Source organism: Malania oleifera, chromosome 7 (genome assembly GCF_029873635.1).
Source record: "Malania oleifera isolate guangnan ecotype guangnan chromosome 7, ASM2987363v1, whole genome shotgun sequence".
Classification (NCBI taxonomy): Eukaryota; Viridiplantae; Streptophyta; class Magnoliopsida; order Santalales; family Ximeniaceae; genus Malania; species Malania oleifera.
In genome coordinates this window covers 103026484-103050118 of record NC_080423.1, presented here as the reverse complement: position 1 = coordinate 103050118, position 23635 = coordinate 103026484, and the positions used below count along the sequence as shown (strand labels likewise).

The 23635-nt window shown below is 36.1% G+C and overlaps 1 protein-coding gene across 4 annotated transcripts in view; it reads right to left on the bottom strand.

The window, feature by feature from the left end:
- The window catches only part of LOC131159788 (ATP-dependent DNA helicase SRS2-like protein At4g25120), a 95610-nt gene that overhangs the window by 27221 nt on the left and 44754 nt on the right, over positions 1 to 23635 (bottom strand). For 3 of the 4 annotated variants that reach the window (XM_058114956.1, XM_058114957.1, XM_058114959.1), the window contains 7 exons: positions 18462 to 18575; positions 18258 to 18358; positions 16538 to 16604; positions 15970 to 16020; positions 12748 to 12825; positions 11499 to 11708; positions 11337 to 11375 (listed from right to left, as the gene is read on the bottom strand). In XM_058114956.1, the coding sequence (XP_057970939.1) occupies positions 11337 to 11375; positions 11499 to 11708; positions 12748 to 12825; positions 15970 to 16020; positions 16538 to 16604; positions 18258 to 18358; positions 18462 to 18575 (660 nt within the window). The remainder of the gene's footprint in view (positions 1 to 11336; positions 11376 to 11498; positions 11709 to 12747; positions 12826 to 15969; positions 16021 to 16537; positions 16605 to 18257; positions 18359 to 18461; positions 18576 to 23635) is intronic. The other variant, XM_058114958.1, reaches the window with a different exon arrangement.

Below are 23635 nucleotides of genomic sequence, written 5' to 3'. Positions count from 1 at the left end.
TGAATTTAGGCTAGAACAACGGGCCTGAGTAATAACATGATCAATCTAAGATTTGGGCCTATCTCCTTTATCCTTAAAATGGGACTGACTAGGGGCATGACCCTTTAGCAAAGGATCCAATTGAGACGCACGAACCTAAAGTTCAAAATAAAGTCGGAGCTAAATGGGCCTTTTCAATTATATGGCCCAATTTAGTTAAGAAAGAGGTTCGTCCTTTTTCCACTAACCAGCCAAATCCAAAATGAGGAGAAAGAGGCCCAAACATAATTTCTTGGCCTCCTCTTCCTGGAGTGTAACCCTAACTACCTTAGCAAGGAACCTTCATTCTTTCATAACCCTAGCTGCCCCGGAATCCTTCTGCAGTTCGCTCCTGCATTGACAACACAACTTATCTTTCCCATATTCTAAATCTTCTTGCTGCTCGGGAACTACTTGTGCAACCTTCTCCATTGCCTGTTTTCCCTTCCATCACCACCTGTCCAAAATCTAGGGGCCAAAGGACTAGCATCACCTACGCCACCTGAATCTTGACAAAACTCCTTAAGTGCCGATTACGCGTCAAAGATGCATAATTAGGCGTTTAAATTCATGCATTGACGATTATAATTTTAATTAAATGCCTAATTATGTCTAATATTTTAACGTTGAGCTCATTTGATAATCTTGAGATAAATAGCCTATTTTTTTCATAAATTTATGGCCATTCATGTCCTATTATTGCAAGACAATTTTTGGATATTAAAGATGTACGCGGGTTGTGCGTGAGAGAAACCGTGTACGTGAGCCATGCGCGTGACAAGGAGACGCCGCATGTACGACAAGAAGCTGAGCATTGAGTGAAGAACCAGGGGCTGGCAAAAGAAGAAAGGAGCGGACTGGGTCTTACGTGGACAATTGGTGCGCTGGGTTCATGGGGCAGCTGGGCTTAAAACAATACAAGAACCGTGGGCCATGTGGACATGAGTGGGCTGGGCTGCATGCAATTAAAGAGGCAGGCCGGTTGGAAAGAAAAGTGGGCTTGCATGCGTGCATTTGGAGGCCCATGGCCGTGTGTGAGTTGAGGAACAAACAGGAGCCAAATTGAAAAAAAAAAAAAAAAATGCAGGCCAGGTGTGTGGGTGGCTTGATGCGCTGAAGGGGAGCCAAAAAAGGGAAAGAAAAGTAAAAGAAAAGGAGGAGGGCAGAGGGCAGATGGCTGGCACGTGAAGAGGGCTGGGTCTTGATGTGACCCGGCCATGCAAGAAGGCTTGTGTGTGTGTGTGCAAGAGGCCATGTATAGGCGCTGGGTCCAAAAGGGTGAGTAGGCGCTGGAAGGAAGGATAAAAAAGTAAAGGAGGCTAAGGGATTAAAAGAGGAGAAAGAGGCTAGGGTTTTGGGACAGCTAGGGGGGTTGCGTGGGGTTTTTATTCTCAGCTTGGGAGCTGCGCCGCTGTTGCTGTGTGGAGACCCGAGCATCTCCAGCTCAACTCACGGCCAACCACACCTCGATCTCTATCTCTCTCTCTCTCTCTCTCTCTCTCTCTCTCTCTCTCTCTCTCTCTCTTAAGTATTGTTTTATTTATTTGCATTTAAGATTATTGTTAGGATTATCTCTCTCTCTCTCTCTCTCTTTAATTAATTATTTTTTCCTTTGTATTTCATTTTATTGTTAGTTTAAGTTGATTAGTGCAGTGAATACACATGTTTAAAGATTGTTGGATCTCTTTTTCTCTCTCCTTAGTTTAAATACTTGCTTAGATTATTTAAGTGGTTAAATTCAGTTTGTTTTTTTTGTAGTTGTTGAATTTAAATTATGTTGGATTATTTATATTATTAAGTTCAGTTTATCTATTTTATTTCAAAGTCATTGTAGGAGTTAATACTTGTTGGACATTTTTATTCTTGTGTTTACCTTGCTGTTATTATATTGAAGTTAACTATTTGATTAGGACTCTCTCATTCCCTCCTTTCCTTGTGATTGTTTAATTATTTTACTTTAGCTAATGTCATGTTAAATATCTTGAGGGTGTTTTTTATTAGTCTAAATTTAGTCATTTTTATTTAGGAAATGTTTGATTCTTTCTATTGTTGGGTTTAGTTTATTTATTTAGTCCAGTTTTATTTATCGTTTAGCTTAGTATATTTTCATTTAGTTGAGTCATTGTTAGGTTCATAGTTTAGGTTTCACGTCACTTCAAATTCACCACAAATTTTCAAAACCCCCAAGATTTCGAATCTGAACCATGTTCAATAAAATTGTTTTCTCATTTTCTTTTTCCTGTTTTGCGCTAGTTTAAAACTAATTTACATTCCCTGAAGAGACGATCTGGCCTGTTTGGGCTAATTAGTACACAACGTAACTCCTATACATGGGACAGCCTTTGCGCTGCTAATTTTTAGAAGTGAGTCAAGTACTCTGCAGAATAAGTTTACAAAACTATGCCAACCAACCCCTTTCTCATCATCAGGAATAATTCTAAATAATTACTTACCCTTCCACCCCAGACCTAACTCTCTTCCCCTCAATCTGATCAAACGTTTTAGCATTGTTTGATACTATCAAAACCATAATGAGCTTCGTATGAGAAAGAGAGAGAGCAACGTGCGAGAGGGTGGAGGAAGGAAGGGACACAAAGAAAGAGAGAGCATCATGAGAGACAGCATTTTGGATTTTGGTTTCTTTGCCTTCAGTATTTTATATTCATATGGTAATTTTATGTCAATTTTAATTAACTTTTTTTTTCATTTACTCCAAAAAATTCAATTATGTATATTAAAGTACTGTAGCAACACGTTGCACAATGCTGAAAACCAAAAATTTGATTTTATATTTTTGCTAAAAATGATAATAGAAACAAAAAACTAGCAACATAAACAAACATGTTGTAATAATATGTTTCTTCTAGCAACAAAAACAGAAAATATAAAAAAAAAAAAAAAAAACAGTACCAAATTGCCCCTACAGAAATGAGGTTAGATTCATAAAGAATCAAAATGATGCGCTCAATTTATTTCAACAAACTGTGCATGTGCTTGCTTTTTGTACAATCTAGGAACAAAAAAAATGACCATTTTTTTATACAGGGAAAGATAAATAAGTCATGAAAACAAAAATTTTCAATCGATATAATTAAATAAAGGCACTATCTACATTTTAGTCTTTAAAATATGTAGATTGGTACCTGACCTAAAAAATTTTTTTTTAATTAAATTAAAATTTTTAGGGTAAAAGACATTGATATTTCTTGAGGTTTGGTAAAAACATGGACCTCCATGCAAGGACCTCCCTTGATGCAAACCTCACCTAAAGATTTCAGCCTCCCCTTATATTTGACAAAAAGGCCAGCCCAATAAGGAGTAGAAGTGTCCCAAAAATCAAATGCAGGGCAGATTGGCCAATGGAGGTCCGCATCTTTTTGTCAAACCTCAGGAGAGGCCTATGGCATTTTTAGAGAGGTCCTTGTCTTTTTGTCAAACGTTAGGGAAGGTCATGTCTTTTGCTCAAATTTTTAAAACAAAAGATGTGCTATATTATTTCTAAAATCTAATTATGATATTATACATTCATATCCAAAATTTTAAAATATAGGAATATTAGATGATTATTCATGCAAGAAATCATGTTATATGCAACTATTGCATAGCTAATTAAGCAATTTTTTAGGAGAATTCTGGGTTAAAGATAAATTTGTCCAAGAGTAGGGTGGTGGGTATTAATTTAAATAGTAGTGACTTAAAGGGTTTCAAATCTCCAGCTAGTTGCGACTCTTTAGCTTGGTCATTATCGTATCTAGGTCTTCCTTTAGGGAGTAATCCTTCGAAGGCTGTTTTTTGGAATCTTATGGCCAGGAGAGTGGGGAGGAGACTAGTTGGAAGAGGGCATATGAGTAAGAGCACTCTTATTAGTATTTCCTTTTCTAATATTCCCATTTATTTTTATCCCTTGGAGAAAATTATGAGAGTTTTGGGGAGGATAAGAGGGATCACCTTGTTATTTAGAATGTGGTTGGGTGACCCAAATCTCAAAAGGGATTGGGGCTTGGTAATTTGGTTTCTAAAAGGATCTCTGTTTAATTGGGAAGTAGTTATGGAAATTCCCATTAGGGATTAGTTCCTTATGGCCTCACGTTATTAAGAGTAAGTATGGAGTTCATCAGAATGGTGGTGTGATACCCATACCCGTTAGGCTGTGGTAAATTTAAATAACTTTGATAAATTAGCATGACTTTGTTTTGTTTTTTTTCTTTTTTTGCATCAAACAAGTTCATACTAACCATGTTATTCATTAATTAAGTTGTGCCAACTGATGTTTGAAATTCCATTTGATTTATTAGGGGTAGGGGGGCTTAGATGAAAGGAAATTATAAGGGACATGCTAAAACATATACAACATAAGAGTTGGGGAAGAGAGAGAGAGAGAGAGAGAGAGAGAGAGAGAGAAACACACACACACACAAGAAGGGGCATGCTGAAATCAAGTGTGACACCTGGCAGCGCTACAAACCAGCACCAGCCACCTGGCAGCCGACACCTAGTGCACAGATGGCAGCACTGCAGGACCTTTGTAGCCACCAGCTGCTGCAATCCTGCCATGTTTACAGCCTTGAAGGAGACACTTGGCAAGCAGCTGGCAACAAGTAGCTGATGTCTTGACCATTCCAGTCCTGCAGAGCAGCCACAACACACAGAATACCACGAACTCTAGCTATTAGCCCTAGTTCTAGAGAGAGACAGGAAAAGAGAGAACACTCTGCAGAAATCAGGAGAAAATACAGGAAATTCAGAGTGAAACTTAAACTAGGTTTGAAGAAGCTGAAAGCCACGGTAGGTGTTCTTAATTTTCATTTAATCACCTAGGGATTTTAGGTATTCAAATGAAATAGAGATAGAATCTTGCATGGAATTGAATCCTAGTTAGAAAGATTTAAACTTGCCATTTCTAATTACTTGATATGGCTACATATATGTTCCGTTTGGTTACTATAGTTGCTTATTCTATTTAGTTGGGAAATTTTCATGTGATAGATATTCATCTCATAAGGATGATGGTTTTACTTGCTATAGCATAGCGTGTCTTTGTGTATCTATTGAATTGCTATTATGTAAAATAGCTGGCCCTTCGTTTATTTTTTGTGGCCCCAATGTTATGGGATTTTAGCAAGGATTATGGCTCCCTCGTGAAAAAGGCCCTAAACCTCTGGAAGGTATTTATGCATTAAGCGGTGATTGGCCAAGCTAGAATTTGGCACTCATTTGAGATAAAATGTGCATAGTTGGGACAGTGCTGCTATGTTGAAAAAAATGTGGAACTGCTTGCCATTTGGATGTTTTGTGACGGTAACCTTAGATGAACAGATTGCTTAGAATAAGGAGTGTTTTCATGCACCTTATGCTTATGCATACATATAAGAAATCATTATTTGGATAAGGGGAATAAAGAATGTTTACTAAGCTCATGGTTGCTCCCCTATTCCTTAACAATTTCAGGTTCAAACTAAAGGAGAGCCCCCTTTTTAAAGTTCCCAAGAGATTGCCATTTTTCACGTGTATTACAAGTTAGCAGGAAGATGATAGAGATACTAAGCATGTATCTGGTTGATGGTCATGTATGTAGATTAGGAAGTGTGAAAAATGTTGTATGTAAAGTACAACTGAATGTCAAGAGCTTGTCACTGAAAGTAAACCTTTTTAGTTGCTTCATAAAATGTATGTATCTTGTGTTTTCAACAAATATTCACCCTTAATGGGTCTCCAACTTGTTTTCAAATGATAGTTTTTTAAAACAAATTCTTGCCTAGGCATAGTGCCTCCATTGGACTTTAGATGGAGTCATAACCGGTCATGTGCCAAAAACAAGGACGTGATAGGTGGATACTAATGGAAGTGACAATGTTACTCATATGAGCCCCAAGAAGTTTGCTAAAAAACTTGTTTTTTTTTCCTCTTAATCATTTTAAAGTAGGTAAGGTAAATAGAACTCATTTTTCGGATGATATTTTGTTGGGAGAGACTTGGTTGGAGTTGTTGGTGCATACTTGTTTAGACTACCCACCGTCAATTTTTTTCTTTTCTTTTTAGATGGGCCATCATTCATGGGATTTGCATTTGTTCATGAGTCTCAATGAAAGTGAGGTCGATGATCTAACTTCATCATTGGGTGTGCTGCATTCTTTTGTTCCTACTTCAAGGGAGGACACTAGGCTTGGATTGGGCATTCTCAGGGTCTTTCTCTTCAAAATCTTTCTTTACTCAACTTATAAATTCTTCAATTCTAGCCACTTCCGTTTGAATAAAGATGATTGGCAAGAAAAAATTCCTTTCAAGATTTTGGATTCAGGGTTCCATTTGGGCTCTTCCTCTCAACAATAGGATTAGTACGAATTACTTGCTACAGATAAGGAGATCTAGTAAGGCTAGTTTGTTGATCTTTTTATTCATTGCCGAGTGGCCAAGTATGGAATGGATAGCCATGCATAACACGTATGATTTTTTGTTGGTGAGATTTCGGGAACAACCTTATTGACTTGTGTGTTGCATGCCGTTTTGTGGATTCTATGGCTCGAGAGGGATGCAAAAACTTTCAAGGATCAAGAGACTTTTCCCGTTTTTCTTTATAATAAACTTACTTCCTTCTTGCTTGTTTTTGGGCACATTCATTTGGGGTTCTTGTAAGGCAACATTGATGTAATCACTTTTTGTCTTTTCTAGGGATTCCTTATCCTCTGTAACTTGTACCTTTTCATTTTTTCATGGAATAATCTTGTTATCTAAAAAATATTGAGTAATCTGAACATCTCCCATTTATAAACATGAAAAAGTCCTTGGTTTTTTTCCCCTTTTTTGATAGTAAAAGTCTAAAAGAAGAATTTCATTAATAGAAGAAGAACATAGAGCCTGAAGACATCTCCTTTAAGAAAAATATAATTGGTAATAAAGCAGGATGATTCCACGCAATCATGGGACTGAGATGGCAATAGAAATTAAAAACAGCACTAATGTTTTTTTAGGTGTTTTCCCTAATCTATACTCCTTGCTTGCAATAATACGCTCCCCCCCCCCCCCCAAATCGCCCACCTAAAAAGTAGAAGGAAGTGAATTAGGCAAGAATCAAATTTTATGGAACGGCAGCTGCACAAGCATTCAAAAAATTTTGAAGTGAAAAATGAAAAAGGCTCAAACTAAACATTGTTGTGATTATTATGAAGTACATATAAATGTTTAACCATACCCTGACCAATAAAAGGAAGTCAAGCTAAAAGCCTAAGTTTAGGAATTATGGGAATAATTGACTTTGGGAATTTTATTGGTAATTACTGTAATTTTAATTTAAATTTACATCACGACCAAGTAGATAAAGTGCTAGGAATTATAGGGAATTAATTTAAGGATATAATTAGTGTTCATTCCATTTTGGAACAATTTTCATATGTCATGCCTGAGAATTTGCCAACAACGGGATTACCTCCTATAAGGAATATTTAGCACCACATTAATTTGGAGCATGGAGCTTAATCCCCACTACAAAATGCTTTCTAATGAGCATGACAAGATTAATAAGTAGAAAAAAACTAATGAATGACTTTTTGTATTATGTTGTGTATAATGTCATTACATACTGCTGCTTTTATACATAAAGTCAGGTGCCTATAAATAGAAAAAAATCAACTCACACTCTATACAATTAATTCTAGGAAATTATAGCTAATAAGGCAAGTCTAATTTAGGACACACTAATTCTCGGCAAACTCTATATTTAAAGTTGTCGAGGATGGTAGCTTTCCATATGTAGCAGATCTTCAACACTCCCCCTCAAGCTGGCGAATAGATGTCAATCATTCCAAGCTTGTCCACCAGAGCTTCAAAAGTCTTCCTGTCTAATCCTTTAGTAAACAGGTCTGCCACTTGTTGAGCTGTAGGGATATATGGCATACACACTTCTCCAGACTCAATTTTCTTTCCAATGAAGCGTCTACCAATCTCAATAAGTTAAGTTCTTTCATGTAGTACCGAATTGTGAGCTAATGAGATTGCTAACTTGTTGTCACAGGAGAGCTTCATGGTTCCATTGATGTTCATTCGTAGGTGCTTCAGGATTAATTTAATCCACAGTATCTCATCTAATCCATAGCTAGGGCTTAGAATTCTGCTTCTGTACTGGATCTAGCAACAACATTTTGCTTCTTCCTCTTCCATGTAACTAAGTTTCCCGCCACACGCACACAGTATCCTGTAGTGGATCTTCTGTCATCCAGACATCCTGCCCAATTTGAGTCAGTATAGACTTCTCCATTCAATGTGTCATGTTTTTTGTATAGGATGCCCTTTTGTGGGCATGACTTCAAATACCTTAGGATTCGATTCACAACTTCCATATGTTCTTTACCAGGACACTGCATGAACCTGCTCACATAACTTACAGCAAAAGCAATATCAGGTCTAGTATGTGATAGGTAAATTAATCTACCAACTAATCGTTGATATCTTCCCATATCAATTGCTTCACCCCTTCATTCACTCTAAGCTTGCCATTTGCTTCAATTGGAGTTCCTACTGGTCTACTTCTTTCCATCCCAACCTATTTTAATATATCAAGAACATATTCCCTTTGAGGGATAAAAATACCTCATTTAGATCTGGCAACTTCTATTCCCAGAAAATACTTTAGATTGCTGAGGTCTTTGATCTCAAATTCTCAGGCCATCCTCAGTTTCAGATTCTCCATTTCTTCTTTATCATTCCCTTAAACAATAATATCATCTACATACACAATCAGGACAGCAATCTTGTTACTTGTAGAGTGTTTGACGAATAAAGTATGATCACCTTGACTCTGCCTATAACTCATTCCTCTCATGAACCTTGTAAATCTCCCAAACCATGTTCTAGGTGACTGCTTTAGTGCATACAAGGATTTCTGAGGGTGACACACTTTCCCCTTTACATCTTTTCCTGTTAGCCCTGTTGGAATTTCCAAGTAGACCTCTACATCAAGTTCTCCATGAAGAAATGCACTCTTAACATCATACTGTTTCAGTTCTCAATCCATATTTGTTGCTAGAGACAGTAGAATTCTAACTGTATCAACACCTGAAGTTTGAGTATATCATTTAGCTACTAGGCGTGCTTTGAACCTTTAAACACTTCCATCTGGTTTATACTTTACTGCAATGTCTTAAAAGGAGTACGTGAGGGCGCCTTGAGGCATTTTGAACATAAAATTCCCCAAGGCGTAAATCCTCAAATGCGTACACCTCAGGGAGAAAAACTCGCCTTTTATGCCTCAAATGGGAAGGCGTATGCCTTTTGGGAGCACCTGAGTTAAAAAAAACAAAAAAAAAAAATTGTCTGATAGGGCTTTGACGAGCATCAAAACCCCCCTCTCTCAACGAAGCTTCTTTCTTCCAAGCTTCATATCTCTTCGATGACTAATCCACCTTCTTGTCTCTCTCTGACGATTCGTCGACTGCTTCCGAGGTATCATCTCTCTCTGATGACCCCTTCGGAGCTCTCGTCTCTTTCCAAGCTAGGGTCTGGCTTCGAAGACTCCTCCAGCTTCTTGTCTCTCTCCAACGAGTCAATGATCCCTTACAACCTCTGATCTGCCTCCAACGTCTCATCCCTCTCCGACAATCCATTTGAACCTCTCGTCTCTCTCTCCAGCAACCCTCTGCAGCCTCTTGTCTCTCTTTGCGACGCCCTACAACCTCTCCACTTCGAGTATTCAACTCTCGCTCTCTCCAGTGTTGTTTGTAGCAAACTCCCATGAGACTCTCTGCCAGTGTCTCTAAAACTCAAGCTAGCTGCAGCTGCTTTTGATTTGTTTCAGTTTTTACCTTTTCATTTTTCAATTTTCAGTTTTAATTTCTTGCTGCAGCTGCTGATTGTTCCTGTTCAACAAAAAAAAACGTCTGAATGTGAGTCAAAGGGGCAGAACCCTTTTCATTTTGTAATGTTTTGGCCTATATGATATTTAAAAATTATGTTTTTATTTTTTTCCTCCATTATTCTAAATTTTTTCTCAATTTTTTACTATATATAAATTGATTTTGTTTATTAGTTATTTAAAAAAATACAATTCCGAAATGCTTACACCTCAACGCCTTAAGGCTTACGCCTCGCCTCGCGGAGGGTAAAGCGCCTCGCCTTACGCCTTCACCTTTTAAAACATTGCTTTACTGCAAATAACCATTTGCAACCAAGTGCCCTTTTTCCTCTTGGTAGTGTGCACAACTTCCACGTCTAATTCTTTTCTAACGCTCCCAACCCTTCAAATACTGCTTTCCTCTGTTGAAGTGCCTCTGTGACATTCTTTGGAATGGAAAGACTTGTTAGGTTGGTAGTGAAAGCTTTAAACACTGGTCCAAGTCTATGATTGGATACATAACTTGACAGTGGATGTTTACTGGTCCAAGTCCAAGTCCATACACACTGTTGTAGCGTACATCCAAACTCTTAAGCTGCACCAGCAACATCTGTGGGCTATTTTATGTACAACACAAAAAAAATTTATTAATTTGAAAAGTGCCCCTTTATGATGGACTGAATCTTGTTCATGAGATGTGATGTCTCTTTATTTATTAATTATAAGCAGTTATCACGGACTGAGTCTTCTTCAGGGGACATGAAGTCCCTTATAATTCGGTTGATTGGCCAACCCCTAAAAACGTTCACCAGGTTCATAGTTTTCATGGATTAGCCTGATTTTAGACATCTTATACAGGATTTTAGTTCTATAGATACACCAATGAAAGCATGAAGCAAGGATCATCTAAGTGGACTAATAAAGCTGAAGAATATCTCAGAATCATCGAAAAGCTTTCAGAAGTACTACCACATGGAGATGATCTGACATCAAGGATCTTTGATTTGATATATTTTAAGTAAGTTTTGTGTCCAAATTCTGGCTTTACACAACTGTTTCTAGTTCTTTCTTATTTGTCAGTCTTTTAAGTTTCTTCTAGGGTATTTTGGCCAAATAGGAATTATTTTTAAAGTCATACAACTTAACCTGTAAGTTATAACTATTTAAAGGTAGTTTGGTCAGTTTCATGTTTTAAATTCTGCTGGACAGATTTACAGCCCTTAGATTTAGCTCTGAAAAACTATAGTGGTTTCTTTGCCGGAGAAGCCCCAAAGGCGTATAAAAGGAGTCTTCCAAGTTGTGTTCAGCAGCTTTTTGGAAGATCTATCAATAATTTACAGCCGGCTACAGCAATCCTCTCCTTTTTTTTTCCGAATGATTGAGGCTTTGGTTTTTCTTGCTCTAAATCTGTTTGTATTTTCTTACTTCTCTTTGATCTCATACGTGGTTTGCCTCAGGAAATCATCAAAGGTAGTAAGTAAATGCATTCAAGTACCTTCACTATGAATACTGTATCCCATTCTAAGCCTTTTGACTGCACGAAGGTAAAAAGAGAGATAAAATCTAGTTAAATATACTCTTAAAACTTGCATATAAACAGCAATTGGAAACTGTAGAAAGAAAAGAGCAGTGTGCAACTTAAGTGAAAGGGAAATACTTGATGAATGGTGGTCAGGGTGACAGAATCTTCATTGTCACGTCTCCGAGAACGAAAATTCTCACTCTCGCGTTCAGATATATAATCAATGAAAGCTTTAAGTAAACTAACACAACCTTTCTGTTCTGCAGTAGTATCTCTCTCCCCTTCTGCTGCAATGACTTGTGTAGATAAAAAATCAGCGACATCGTCCAGAAGGTACTGAAGCACCTGCATGGTGGAATAACAAAAACCTAAATGCCAAATATTCAATTCATTTCTAACATAAATGCAATCATATTAAAAATGTAATCCTTCAAAAAATAATGGACAATGCACGAAACAGACCATATGAAAGGAGAGAATAATCTGAACATTAAATCAACTAATAGACTTCCACACACAAACACAGCATATAAAATGTTCAAAGAAGTCATGGGCCTGTTTATATCAGCCCAATAACAAAAGTGAAGCTCAGTGTCTTGTAAACCTCCATTTTTAAGTTTTTCTTTTGAACTACCTGGTTCCACAAAATTCCATGTAATGCACCAGCTAAAAAGAATGATCTGATTTATGTGGAGGATGCTAGTAGGATGGGGAACACCAAAAGACCATGAGTTGATCCACTGAGGAGATTTAGTAAAACTTAGTTTGACAGAAAGGATAGCCTTAAATGGAGTTGAAAAAGATCATGGAAAAAGTTTCACCGTCATTGTCATCATTATAGTTCCACACTGTTCCATGAATTGTTTTCACTGCTAAATTAAATGAAACTCTACCTGGAAAACAGAATAAACCACCAAAGGAAGTAGGAAAATAATAACATAAGGCACTAGAAGTTAATGGAATGGTAAAAGAAAGGCTTCAATCAAGAAAAAATATGCATGACATTCTGTAATATAGGTGTGACAGCTCAACAAATGATCTGGAAGCACATTACATTAAGAACATGAAAATTCAGGATTGTTATCGCAGAAACAACAAAGTCGGATCAAATCAACCAGTTTAGCTTTTAGTTAGAAAGTTGGCATCATGTTGATCAAACCTCAACAATCGAGTTAAAATGCTCAATGATTACACAACAACAATTGATCACCAGGAAAACAAAAATGCAAATACAAAGAAGAGAATAACCATACACATTCCCAAATGACGAGTAAAGGAAATTTCTCAACACTTGCAGAGATATCAATGGTAAAGGCAGAAGAGGTAATAATTGATATACCCGAGATCTAAGGTGCTGCATCGGTAGAAAATTTCAAAAACTTACAGATCGAAGGTCGCAATCTTCGTTCAGAAATTTCCCTCCATCAACATCAATTACAGCTCGTTGCTCGAGAAGGTATTTCTACAAAATAAAGGTCAGATAACTACATTAACAGATGGTTGAGATGTCAATGATATGCACGGAAAACCACAACTATGGTAGCAAGACAAATGAATTGGAATGTCAATTTTGTACAAGAACAAGGTTGTTAAAATTGGGATCCTTGTAAGATTAGACTATGTAAAATAACTATTAATAGGCATATGCATATTTCATAAATCACAGTAAAAGAAATCTAAAACTTAGCTAGTAACTGTTAGAAATTAAAAAACATATAAAAAGAATACAGCACAAATGGTAGACCCCTTGAAATAACCCTTGAGAAATGTAAATATATATATTGTTAATTAAATGCATGGTTTGTGATATGTGTTTGGGCGGAGCATACTGATCAAAGCCTAAGGGTCTGTCTAGTTGTGTAAAACATTTTCTGCTTCCCATTTTTTAATTTTCCAAAGAATTATAAAAAAATTTAACTTACCTTTTAGTTTTTCAAGATTCGTATTAAAAAGGTAAAAAATAAAGAGTTTGTTTAAATATGCAAAGAAAAAAAAATTATTTTTTTTATCTTTAGATTTCAAAATAATTATAAAAAAGGAAACTTGTTTTTCAATTTCCCAAAAATTGTATGAGGTAACATTTGGGATCATGGATTTTGGGGCCTGAATGTGGATTTGCATGCATTTAGAAGAAACCCTACACATAATTACCACAACTTAAGGTCCAAGATCTAAAGTCCATGCATATGCAAAGTAAGAATTAGAAATTAAAAAAAAAAAAAAAGAACATAAAAATATGTTTTTCAAATTTTCGATCTAAATTTGGAAAATTGGAAAACAAGGTGGAATTTTAGTAATTATTTTAAAATTAGAAATGGAAAATAAAACTATTTCAACAAGCAAATATTGCCAAAATTATTTATTGTTCATTTATTTCATATAATTGTTGTAAAAATGAAAAATTAGCAAACATTTTTGTAATTTTTTGGAAAATTAAATGGAAAATGAGAACTGTTTTCTACAACTAAACATGCCCAAGTTATTTAATTTGTGCAAAATTGGTATTCGGTACAATTTCAACTGTCACAATTAATTTCGTAAAAGGATGAAAATGTACAATCTTTGAAGAAATATCAGACAAAGACTTTGACTGCATAGGGAATAAACATGAAATAAATAAATCCAAGACTTCAAAAAAAGATAAAGAAATGGTAATGGCTACTTCTAAGAGAGAGAGAGAGAGAAGCTGAATCATAAAACTCAAGGAAATTTGGGAAAAATTGCTTCTCTTGGCATGGGAAAGGATAATCAAGGCAAGTTTCCTCAACTGAATATTTGAGACATTAATGTTTTGGATGAAAACGATTAGAAATTTGTTGACATTTGTGTTCCTGTGCAACATTAACCTATGTTCTGAATTCTTAAGATTTATATTGGCATTAAATGCAGTTTAGTTGTCAATTCCTTTATGATTTTGTAACAATATGGTTGGAGAAAGGCAATATTATGATCGATAGAAAAGTGGGGTGACATTTGTATTATGCTAAATTTTAAAGGATTGAAATTTGTTCCTTAATATTTTTATTTTCATAAAATTGTGCATGAAATTCTATGTGATCTTTGATTTGATAGAATGCTCTAGCTCAAATATGCTACTTAAATAACAAACAATTTTGACTAAGTGTGACAAAATTTCTAAAAAGCCTAAATGAGAATAAACCAACCTCATAAAGTGAAGAAAAACCCCATCCATGATCCACTCATCCAACCTCTTAGAAACTTTCTTATACAACGTATCTCAAAAAAAGATAAGTTGTAGGTTACCTCATGAAGGAAAACCTAAGTAAAAAGGCAATTCAAAACACCGCATCCAACCACCGTAGCATAGAAAGAAATACAATGTATTTTGACTTAACCTATTGAGTACAAAAACACTACTCTAGCTAAACCAACAAGATGAGGAAAGAAAGAAACATATTTTTTTCCAAGAGAAATTCACTATAGCCACCAACCGAAATTGAATGACAAAGTTCCTTCCAGAATTCTCTTTATTCCCATTATTTTGGAGTCGCACTATAAAATTGCATCAATATAATAATTGACTATGATGCCATCATCGAAAGAACTATGATGCCATTTGAAGCAAAAAAACCTAATACATGATCGAAACCATACATGAAAATTTCCATGTGTGTGTGCATGCTTTCCTTTTATTTTTTTTGGTTTATTTACTGGTAGTGAGGGGTTCAATCAACAAAATACAGAGAGAAATGACACAAAAATTGGTGTAAAAAGCATACAGATTATCTTGTTAATGTCAAATGGATAAGGACGTAGGATAAGTAATCAACACAATATAGACACACTAACACAATGACACAAAAAGGACGCAACTAAAAAACAGCACAACAATAAATAGCTATTCATGTACACACAAATGTTTGATATTGGACAAATGAAGAATTAAAATCCATTTAGTTTACAACCTAAGCAACATTTTTTATGAAATACAATCCAAGCAACATCAGAATATTTATTTTTTAAAGAATAAATTTATAAAAGATATGCAGAATAGATTGTAAAAATTATGCAGTTAGCTAAGATTAGAATGAGTAATATAATTCATAAGTCACATTTGATGGACAAAGGTGTCTTCCACATAGCTGGCAACAACCTGACAAAGACAAAACCAAACAATTAAAGTTCTAAAAATATAAAAAAAAAGCTCTAACCACATTTCTATCGTCAAAGTAACCCTATTCTGGATTACATTCAGAGAAACTCTTGTCCTTGTTTCTTTACCACATTGAACCCATGCGTGCTATGCACATCAAAGCCAAAGTTTGTGAGGGAAGTTTCTATGCTGATTAGAAACATATCCTAGAAGAGCTCAATTATGCATAATTCATGATTGGTTACAAACACATGCATAGACTCATATATATGGTTGTCAATACTATGGTTACTATCCCCTGCTAGCATAAATGGTTAAATTCTACCAATATGAAACTAAAACAGAAAAATAAAGATGTTAAGTTGTATTTATTAAACAACATGTACATATAGAAATATTATTGTTAAATAAATATTATCATCACAGTGTGCTAACAAAAACTATCCAACTCCATACTTTGTTACACACAAATATCTGTTAAGGAAGACAAACCTGAGGTAGCAGGTTTGCTGCCGAAGTTATGACAGTTGAAACTGATTGTTCCTGTGGGAAACAGTAAGGCACAGTGAATTTCCATAAAATTTATTATAAATGAATTTGTTCAAACATATTAAGCATAAAGATCTTTGAGCAGCAATATCCCAAATTATGAAACAGACCCAACTTTCTCTTCTGAGGAATTCTAGTGTTAAAGCTAATATAAAAAATTCAGTCCAAATATGTGATTTCAGTAGCACTAAAAGTTCCATAAATGATAAAACTGAGTAAGATTCTGACTTTGGGGAACTAAATATTACAACTACGCATAATACATAGCCAAGTTTAATTCGTTCATATGACAATAAGACATAGAACTACACCTTCCCATTGTTAATAGTTTATAAAGATAAAATGGGGCAGCCTGGTGGACAAAGCTCCCATGTATGTAGGGACAGTGAAGGGGCAGACCACAATGGGTCTATAGCATGCAGCCTTACCTTGTTAATAGTTTATAGAGATTTATAAGCAAAACTATTATTAAAGAAATTCAATAACTCATCAACCTAATTAAAACATCTACCTCACAAATTAGTTTTGATATCATCTCCAATGTAAATAACACCTTCCGTCCTTGGGTAAGTTGACTCCTATAAACATTTACAAGATCCAGCATTAGTCCATTTTTAAGGAATGCAACATGCTCAATCAATCAAAACAGTGCAAATTAAAATAAGAAAGTAAAACAAAGGAGGAAGGGTACAACTACCACTCAGCAGAGGATACGAGGATGGGAACATTATTTTTCATTTGCTATCAAAGTTGTTGTGAGAAAACCTTTTTGTAAAATCTAAAAATTTTATTAAAAAATCATATGTGCAACAAAGAGGCAGATTTCAAGCTTGTTAAGAGAAACAACTGCACTGAAAATATTTATGTTATAACACATCAAACAAAGAAGTAAGCAAAAAAGAATTGTGCCAGATTAATTCTTAGAAAGCTTAAGTAATTTAAAGTAGTATCAAAAAGCATTGTATTCCAATCTTACAAGGCATTCAACACATCCATTTCTAGTTGTTCAAGCTCTAGCAAATTGATGAGAAATTGGAGGATAGCATTTGTCAGAGGATGAAATCAAACAAATTAATAAGAAAAAACATCGGTTAAGGCAAATACAGGGAGAAAACAAGGTCAAGACTAGGACAATGTTCCTTATATCCTTCCTTCCCTTTTCTCAAATACAAGCACATGTGTTGTAACATGCCAGAGGACCACCCCCTGCAGATGAATCTCCGAACTGCCTCAACCCGAATGGCGAACCCAAGAGGAAAAATATGAGGATGGGAGTGAGAAATGGGTAATAAATATCAACGGAGTCATCAGTAACATTTTATTTTACTAGTTGTAGTTAAATCACCTAGCTATCAACTAATTAGTCCTAAGTTAAACCTAGGTCCAAGGAATTGATAGTCAAGATATGTGCTACCAAAGTCAGGTTCAAGAGTACGGTTATGCGAGAGAGAGGTACTATTGCCCCTTATAGGCCCATCCATGAATGGCACCATTATAACTACATAAAGTTCCATTATAACTTCATAAAGTTTCAAACACAAATCATGCATGGACTTCAATTGTTAATTGTTAATTATTAATTTTATGTTATCTTCCCTTTATATACCAACCCACCCTATGACCATTCAGTTTCCCGGTGTGTATAGGGCTCTTCTCACCTCAAAAATCCTGAAAGGATGCTATCACACCACTTTCAGGCTTGCCAAATTGATTAAATCCGATTTTTTTCAAGATTAAAAATTAGAATACAATCATATGAAGAATGCATGGAATAATGAAGAGATCTTTATTAATGAAGGGGCAACCCAAATAGGCCACAATAAGAAGCAATACGCATAAGCAATTTTTGAAAAGAGAAATGCCTATTTGCCTATGAATATGTGGGGCTTGGTTGGATAATCTTTCAAAGGCAGATTAATTTTTAGTAGGTCTAGGTTTTTTTTAACCTTTTTCTCACCTAAACAAACATGAGATTGGCATAATTTATGTGAGTTTGCACTACCTGCAATGCATGCTCAAATTTCTAGTACCACAAAAAAAAAATGAAAATAAATTGTAACCTATATATTAGTACAATAAACCAGAGTGCATGCTTTGCTGTATAAAAGATTTTACTATTACGGTTATTAACTAATTCCATGCATTGGGAAAAATCTTACTTATGAAGATCTTCCCCAAAAAGTTATAATTTCAGGAATGTTTATGTGTGTGTGTGCGTGTTTGAACCAAACCTCTTGAAGGTGCCGGAGATCTTTGCGCTGAATATATCACGGGCAACTGATATAAAGCTGCATTTCCTAACAGTTGAAATTTTATCAATATGATCAATTACCTACAAATGAAGGGGAAAATCAAGGTAAAATCATCTCTGTTGGCCTCATACTGACAAGAAGACCTATAAGAGGAAACGACACTTGAGATAAATAAACTGTTACCATCTTCTTTTCCTCTTTCTCAAAAGGCAATAAAACCTTGAATGCTTGACGAAATGGACCGTCATCACAACCAGGCAACGTTGTTTTAAGCAGTGCAACTATAGCTCTAACAACCTGTTATAAATTGAAAAATAATATCAATAACTAAATGGTAAATCTAGCTATGTTTGCATGTGTAAGAACAGAAATAGGAAAATAATACCAATCTATGAAAATCAAAAATTGAGGCTGCAAATTTAAAACTTACAGATTCAATATTTTTTTTCAAAAAAAATGAATATACTTAACTAGAAAAAGAATCAACATTAAATAAAACAGAATAAAATCTCTGTATTTGTGAACCAATTGCAAGGGTCCATCAAGGAATAAAATGCACTGCCATACAAATTATTAAAAAAAATCACATATGAATGATATCACCGAACATATGAATGATACGTGTTATTCGCCAGCGCCAACTATAAGTCAAAGAACCCGAATAGGGAAATTTTATTCTCTCGGTGATTTTCAAATGAAAATAGCTTAACATATTGATATCAAAAGGTTTATGATCCAACTGGCAAAAATTCAATAGTTGAGATAAAGGATTATGGGATTCTGAAGAGTATTTCTTTCCATAAAGAGCCATCTGTGTGGTCCTACAAGCGGATGATTACAATAAATTTGCTATGTTCGCCATAAATATGTGACATTCATTTCAGTGCTGTGTCTAAGAAGCCAATTGATATTTGCATGTTCTAAATAACTAAGTTGATCAAATTCAAATCATGCCTTCTTTACTTTAAAACAAAAATCAACAAGGGATAAGATGCATAGAGTGGAGGACTAGAAATCCTCCTAAAGCACAAAAGAAAACATATAAAAGAAAAAACTGAAACCATCATATCAACAATGCTATCTAATTTCCCTGAAAATCTAAAAAAAAAATCTTTGAAGCAATGGAAAAGCCCAAAGTGCAAGGATCTCATCTCTATCCCAAAGCAAAGTTAAAGCTGGCAACTGCCCACTGATAATAATGCACTCTTTCTAGTCAAATTCCCTAAAGAAAACAGCTCAAGTCCACAATCTTCTAGCATCTTAACTCTTACGAAATCCTCTAAAGGAATAAGAAAGAAACCCTCAAATGAATCTGGGTGCATCCAACTCTCACCAAAGAAACTAAACAATCTGTACCACAAATTTCAAGCTACTGAACAATGCAAAAGATAGACCATAGATATTTGGAATTAATCATTTCACATATAAAAGGAACAATAAGTTTTCATTGCTACAAGAATGGATTATTGAAAAGAATAAGACATGTATTTGGATATTTCTCTTCAATTCCACAATATTGTTTATTTGAATTGTTTATTTGACACGAATAGTTGAAGGGAATTTTCCGAAGAGGAATTGGATTATGGTAGTGTGTGACTTGAACTATTAATTTGGCCGGCAGATATATGTCTTTATCTGCCACATTGGAATTCGCAACCAAATGTGTCTTTGTTCCACTCACCGTGTAAGCCCCTATAGTCCTGTTTGCTTGAAGAGAATTTTTTCTATGATCATAAAGCTGTGTCAGGCTGCCTACTTCTCCATGTTAACTCTATTAATGACAATCAACCAAATAAAAGCCTTGGGCCATTGAGTTTGGAAGGAACCCTGGCTTTCAAAATATGATTTACAAAGAAACAACATAGATAAACAAATCAAGTGATTAAAAAAAAGATTAATAAAAAATAATCCAAAACAATCCTAAGTTTACACCCTATAATCCATCCTAAAAGTAGGCCAAAAAAGATCCATCAAGTTCAGCAACAAGGAAAGCCCAACCACCTCCAATCACTAAGATTCCTGTGAAAATTAAAATTCTAGGAAATAGACTCCCCCTTGTAAACCATAAAAGAAGAGATGGGCGTATTATGCAACAAAGAAAGCCAAAAGATACAAGGAAAAGTAAAGGAAAAAGAAACTTCCCCACCCACAAATCCTCCCAAAAACAAACATGAGAACCACTTACGCACTAAAGCAATGTTTTTACACAAAAGTAACCAAGAGTCATAATCTTCTCCAACTTACCTGCCACCCCATAGTCTTGTTGCATGCTAAGAATGTAAAACAATTTTTTTCTTTCAATACATTAAAGCATTGGATAAACTCAGCCATGGATTGCTATCTCTTTTTTCTTTTATTCTTGGGCTGTATACCCTTGGTGGGCTCAGTGTTTGTTTTCTCTTTGCCTATCCAAAAAAAAATAACTGAGCCACTGGTTGCAAGTCGTAGCCTATCACAGGGCTTTATGCATACCAGAAATCTGGTAATATGGAGAACTAAAAACAAATCCACGTTTTTGTCAAAGCTTATCAAACAGAAAATTAAAATTATGGCAACCGCATTTGAGGGTTGCACTGGTTAGAGATGTTATAACAGTATAAAATTGGCCGGAAGAATCTATATTGTGACAGCAGGTGATGCTGCACTGCTGCACCAGTAAAATCACAGTTAATATTGATAGCTATCATATTTATTACTGTTATGTAGGTGTCATTATTATGGTCCAGTCATGTGCGTCATCTCCTAAGTCCAAGTTTATTATTTACGAAGTTTTCTCGTGAGTCTACTTCCAAAGTTATTTATGAGGTATTTTGAGTCTAGAGAAGCCAATCCAGCTGTAGTCTGCAGTAAATTTTCCTAGGCACATTTAATGCCCAAAGTCATCATGTACTTGCATTTATATTTGCCCAGATAATGACGAGACAGTACAAAGTTTTCCTTTTCCATTTTGCCTATTGATTCCGATCTGCTCAGAATTTTCCTGAGATCTGGAAGTGTGGGTTGACGATTCACCCAATGGCTCCTTCCATAGCCTCCACCATTGCGTTTTTTGTGCAAGATAATCTCTCTTTTGCCTGCGTATCTCCCCATAATTATCCTAATTTGTCAGAGTTCTAATCTGACAGATTCTACTGTCTTTTTCTTCCATGCACGCTGCATCAAATTGGTACCTGAGCATGTTCTTCTTTGAATAATTTTTAGATGGCTGCTAGCGCGGAAGAGGAAATTGAAGCCAAAGAACCAGGACTTATGCAACTTTTGAAATGTTGCAAGATTCGAAATCTTTTCGGAGCTGGTTCTTCACACAAACAATCAAGGATATGAAAGGAGATGGGATCATGAACAAGTAAGAGAAGTTGAAAATGAACCCAACCAGTTCTCTGATGATGTAAGTGATGATTCCAGCAATGGAGGTAGTGCTGGACTTAAAGGCATGCCCAAGACAATGAAAGGCCTGAACACTGGAAGTATTGGAGAGTTCGAGCTCCCAAAACTCTAAAGAATATGGTATTCTGGTTCATACTGCAGAAGATGATGGTGACATACTGACATGGAACCTGATGAATTCCTGTACTGGATGGACAGCGTAGAGAGCCGCTTTGAGCACAAAGATATTCCAGAATATCAAAGAGTCAAGCTGCTGGCTGCAAAATTGAGAGGAGCTGATTCTACTTGGTGGAGGCATCACCAAAATGATCGTGAACTTAGGGGCAATGGAGTAAAATGAAGGAGAAGCTCAAGGCACAATTCCTATCGTGGGACTATGAGCAAACTTTGTACCAGAAAGTGCAACATCTTAAGCAGCAAGGGAAGAATGCAAAAGAGTACATGCAGTAATTTCATCAATTGACACTAAGGAGTAATCTTTCTGAAACAGAATCTCAAAAGGTAAAGCAGATACATCAATGGTTTTCCACTAGCAATTCAAGATCAAGTAAGCTTGCAGCGACCTTTTTTAAAGTGCTTATAACCTACAGGGCCGGAAGGCTAATAAGTGCTGCAGGTTTTCAAGACTTGGACATCTATCAAATGAATGCCCAAAAGAAGCCCAGAGGATAGGTAAATTTTATCCGAAAACCAGGAAAAAAAACCAGGTGTTGGTGCAAATAAGGCTCAGTACAAGACTGCAGATGAAGCTAACTTGGAAGAAGAAAAGATTGATGGTGATGAAGTAGTGAGATTCTGGTTGTTCAAAGGACCATGCTTCCACGGCCAACCACAAATGGTGAATATTGGTTAAGATTCTTAAGAACATTTCTGGCACATGCTGCTCATCTAGGAGAAACTTTACAATTTAATAGTTGATACAGGCAGCAGTAAGAATCCAGTAGAGCAAGAAATGGTGGACAAGCTGAAACTCAAGATTCTGAAACACACTGACCCTATCACAACCTTTGGTTCAACAAAGGAATAAGGTGCTTGTGTCTTTAATATGTTTGGTAATTTTTTCAATTTGGTAATTTTAAAGATTCAGTTTAGTGTGATATAGTGCCAATGGATGCTTGCCACATCTTACTTGGTCAGCCATGGCAATATGATTGAAGGACTGCTCATCATGGCGATATGAACATCTATTCTTTCTGTTCTAATCGTAAAAGTGTTGGTTTATGTGTGCAATGCCCGCCTCCCATGAGTTGAAAGGCACAATTACCTGACATATGGCTCAGATGAGGTCGAAGTGGTAGACCGCAATGTACCATGAAGACAGAAGACTTCCCCTTCTGAGGGTCTGGGGGCAGCACCACCAATGGGGGGGTTGCCCCCTAGACGGTGGGGTCCTGGGGCTGCCGGTAAGCCCCGGCGAAATGGTATGGACTATCTACTGTGAATGGTGGCCACCGTCCACGGTTGGTGAATGACGGCCACTGTCCATGGTTGCTGAGCCGCCGTCACCTACCATGGTAGTTAAGCCGCCCATGTGATTTTGCCCCAAGACAGAGGCTATAAATGGAGACCCCCCCACACAACCTCCACTGCAAGTTGTGTCATCTTCTGTTTCTCTACTTGTTGTCCATTTGCCATTGAAGCTCATCTAGTGAGCGCATGGTTGGACAGATTGTTGTAATCTGATTGTTGGAATAAAAGTTTGTTTTGTCTCTTCAACTGTTTCTTCTAGCAGATCTCGGTGTTGTTTACAAAAAGATGGTGCTAAGACCAATGAAAGAAGGTGGTGTAATCAAAAGGGAGGCTGGATGTTCTTGTTCACTTTTGGGGATGAAAGATTTTATTAAAGAAAGCAAGGACTGTGCAGTTGTTTATATGCAGCTCAGGAGGCCAGAAACCCATTCTCATTTAAATCCAGAACATGTGAACAAAATACTGGCAGACCCCCAGGAAGTTATGCCGATTGAGTTGCC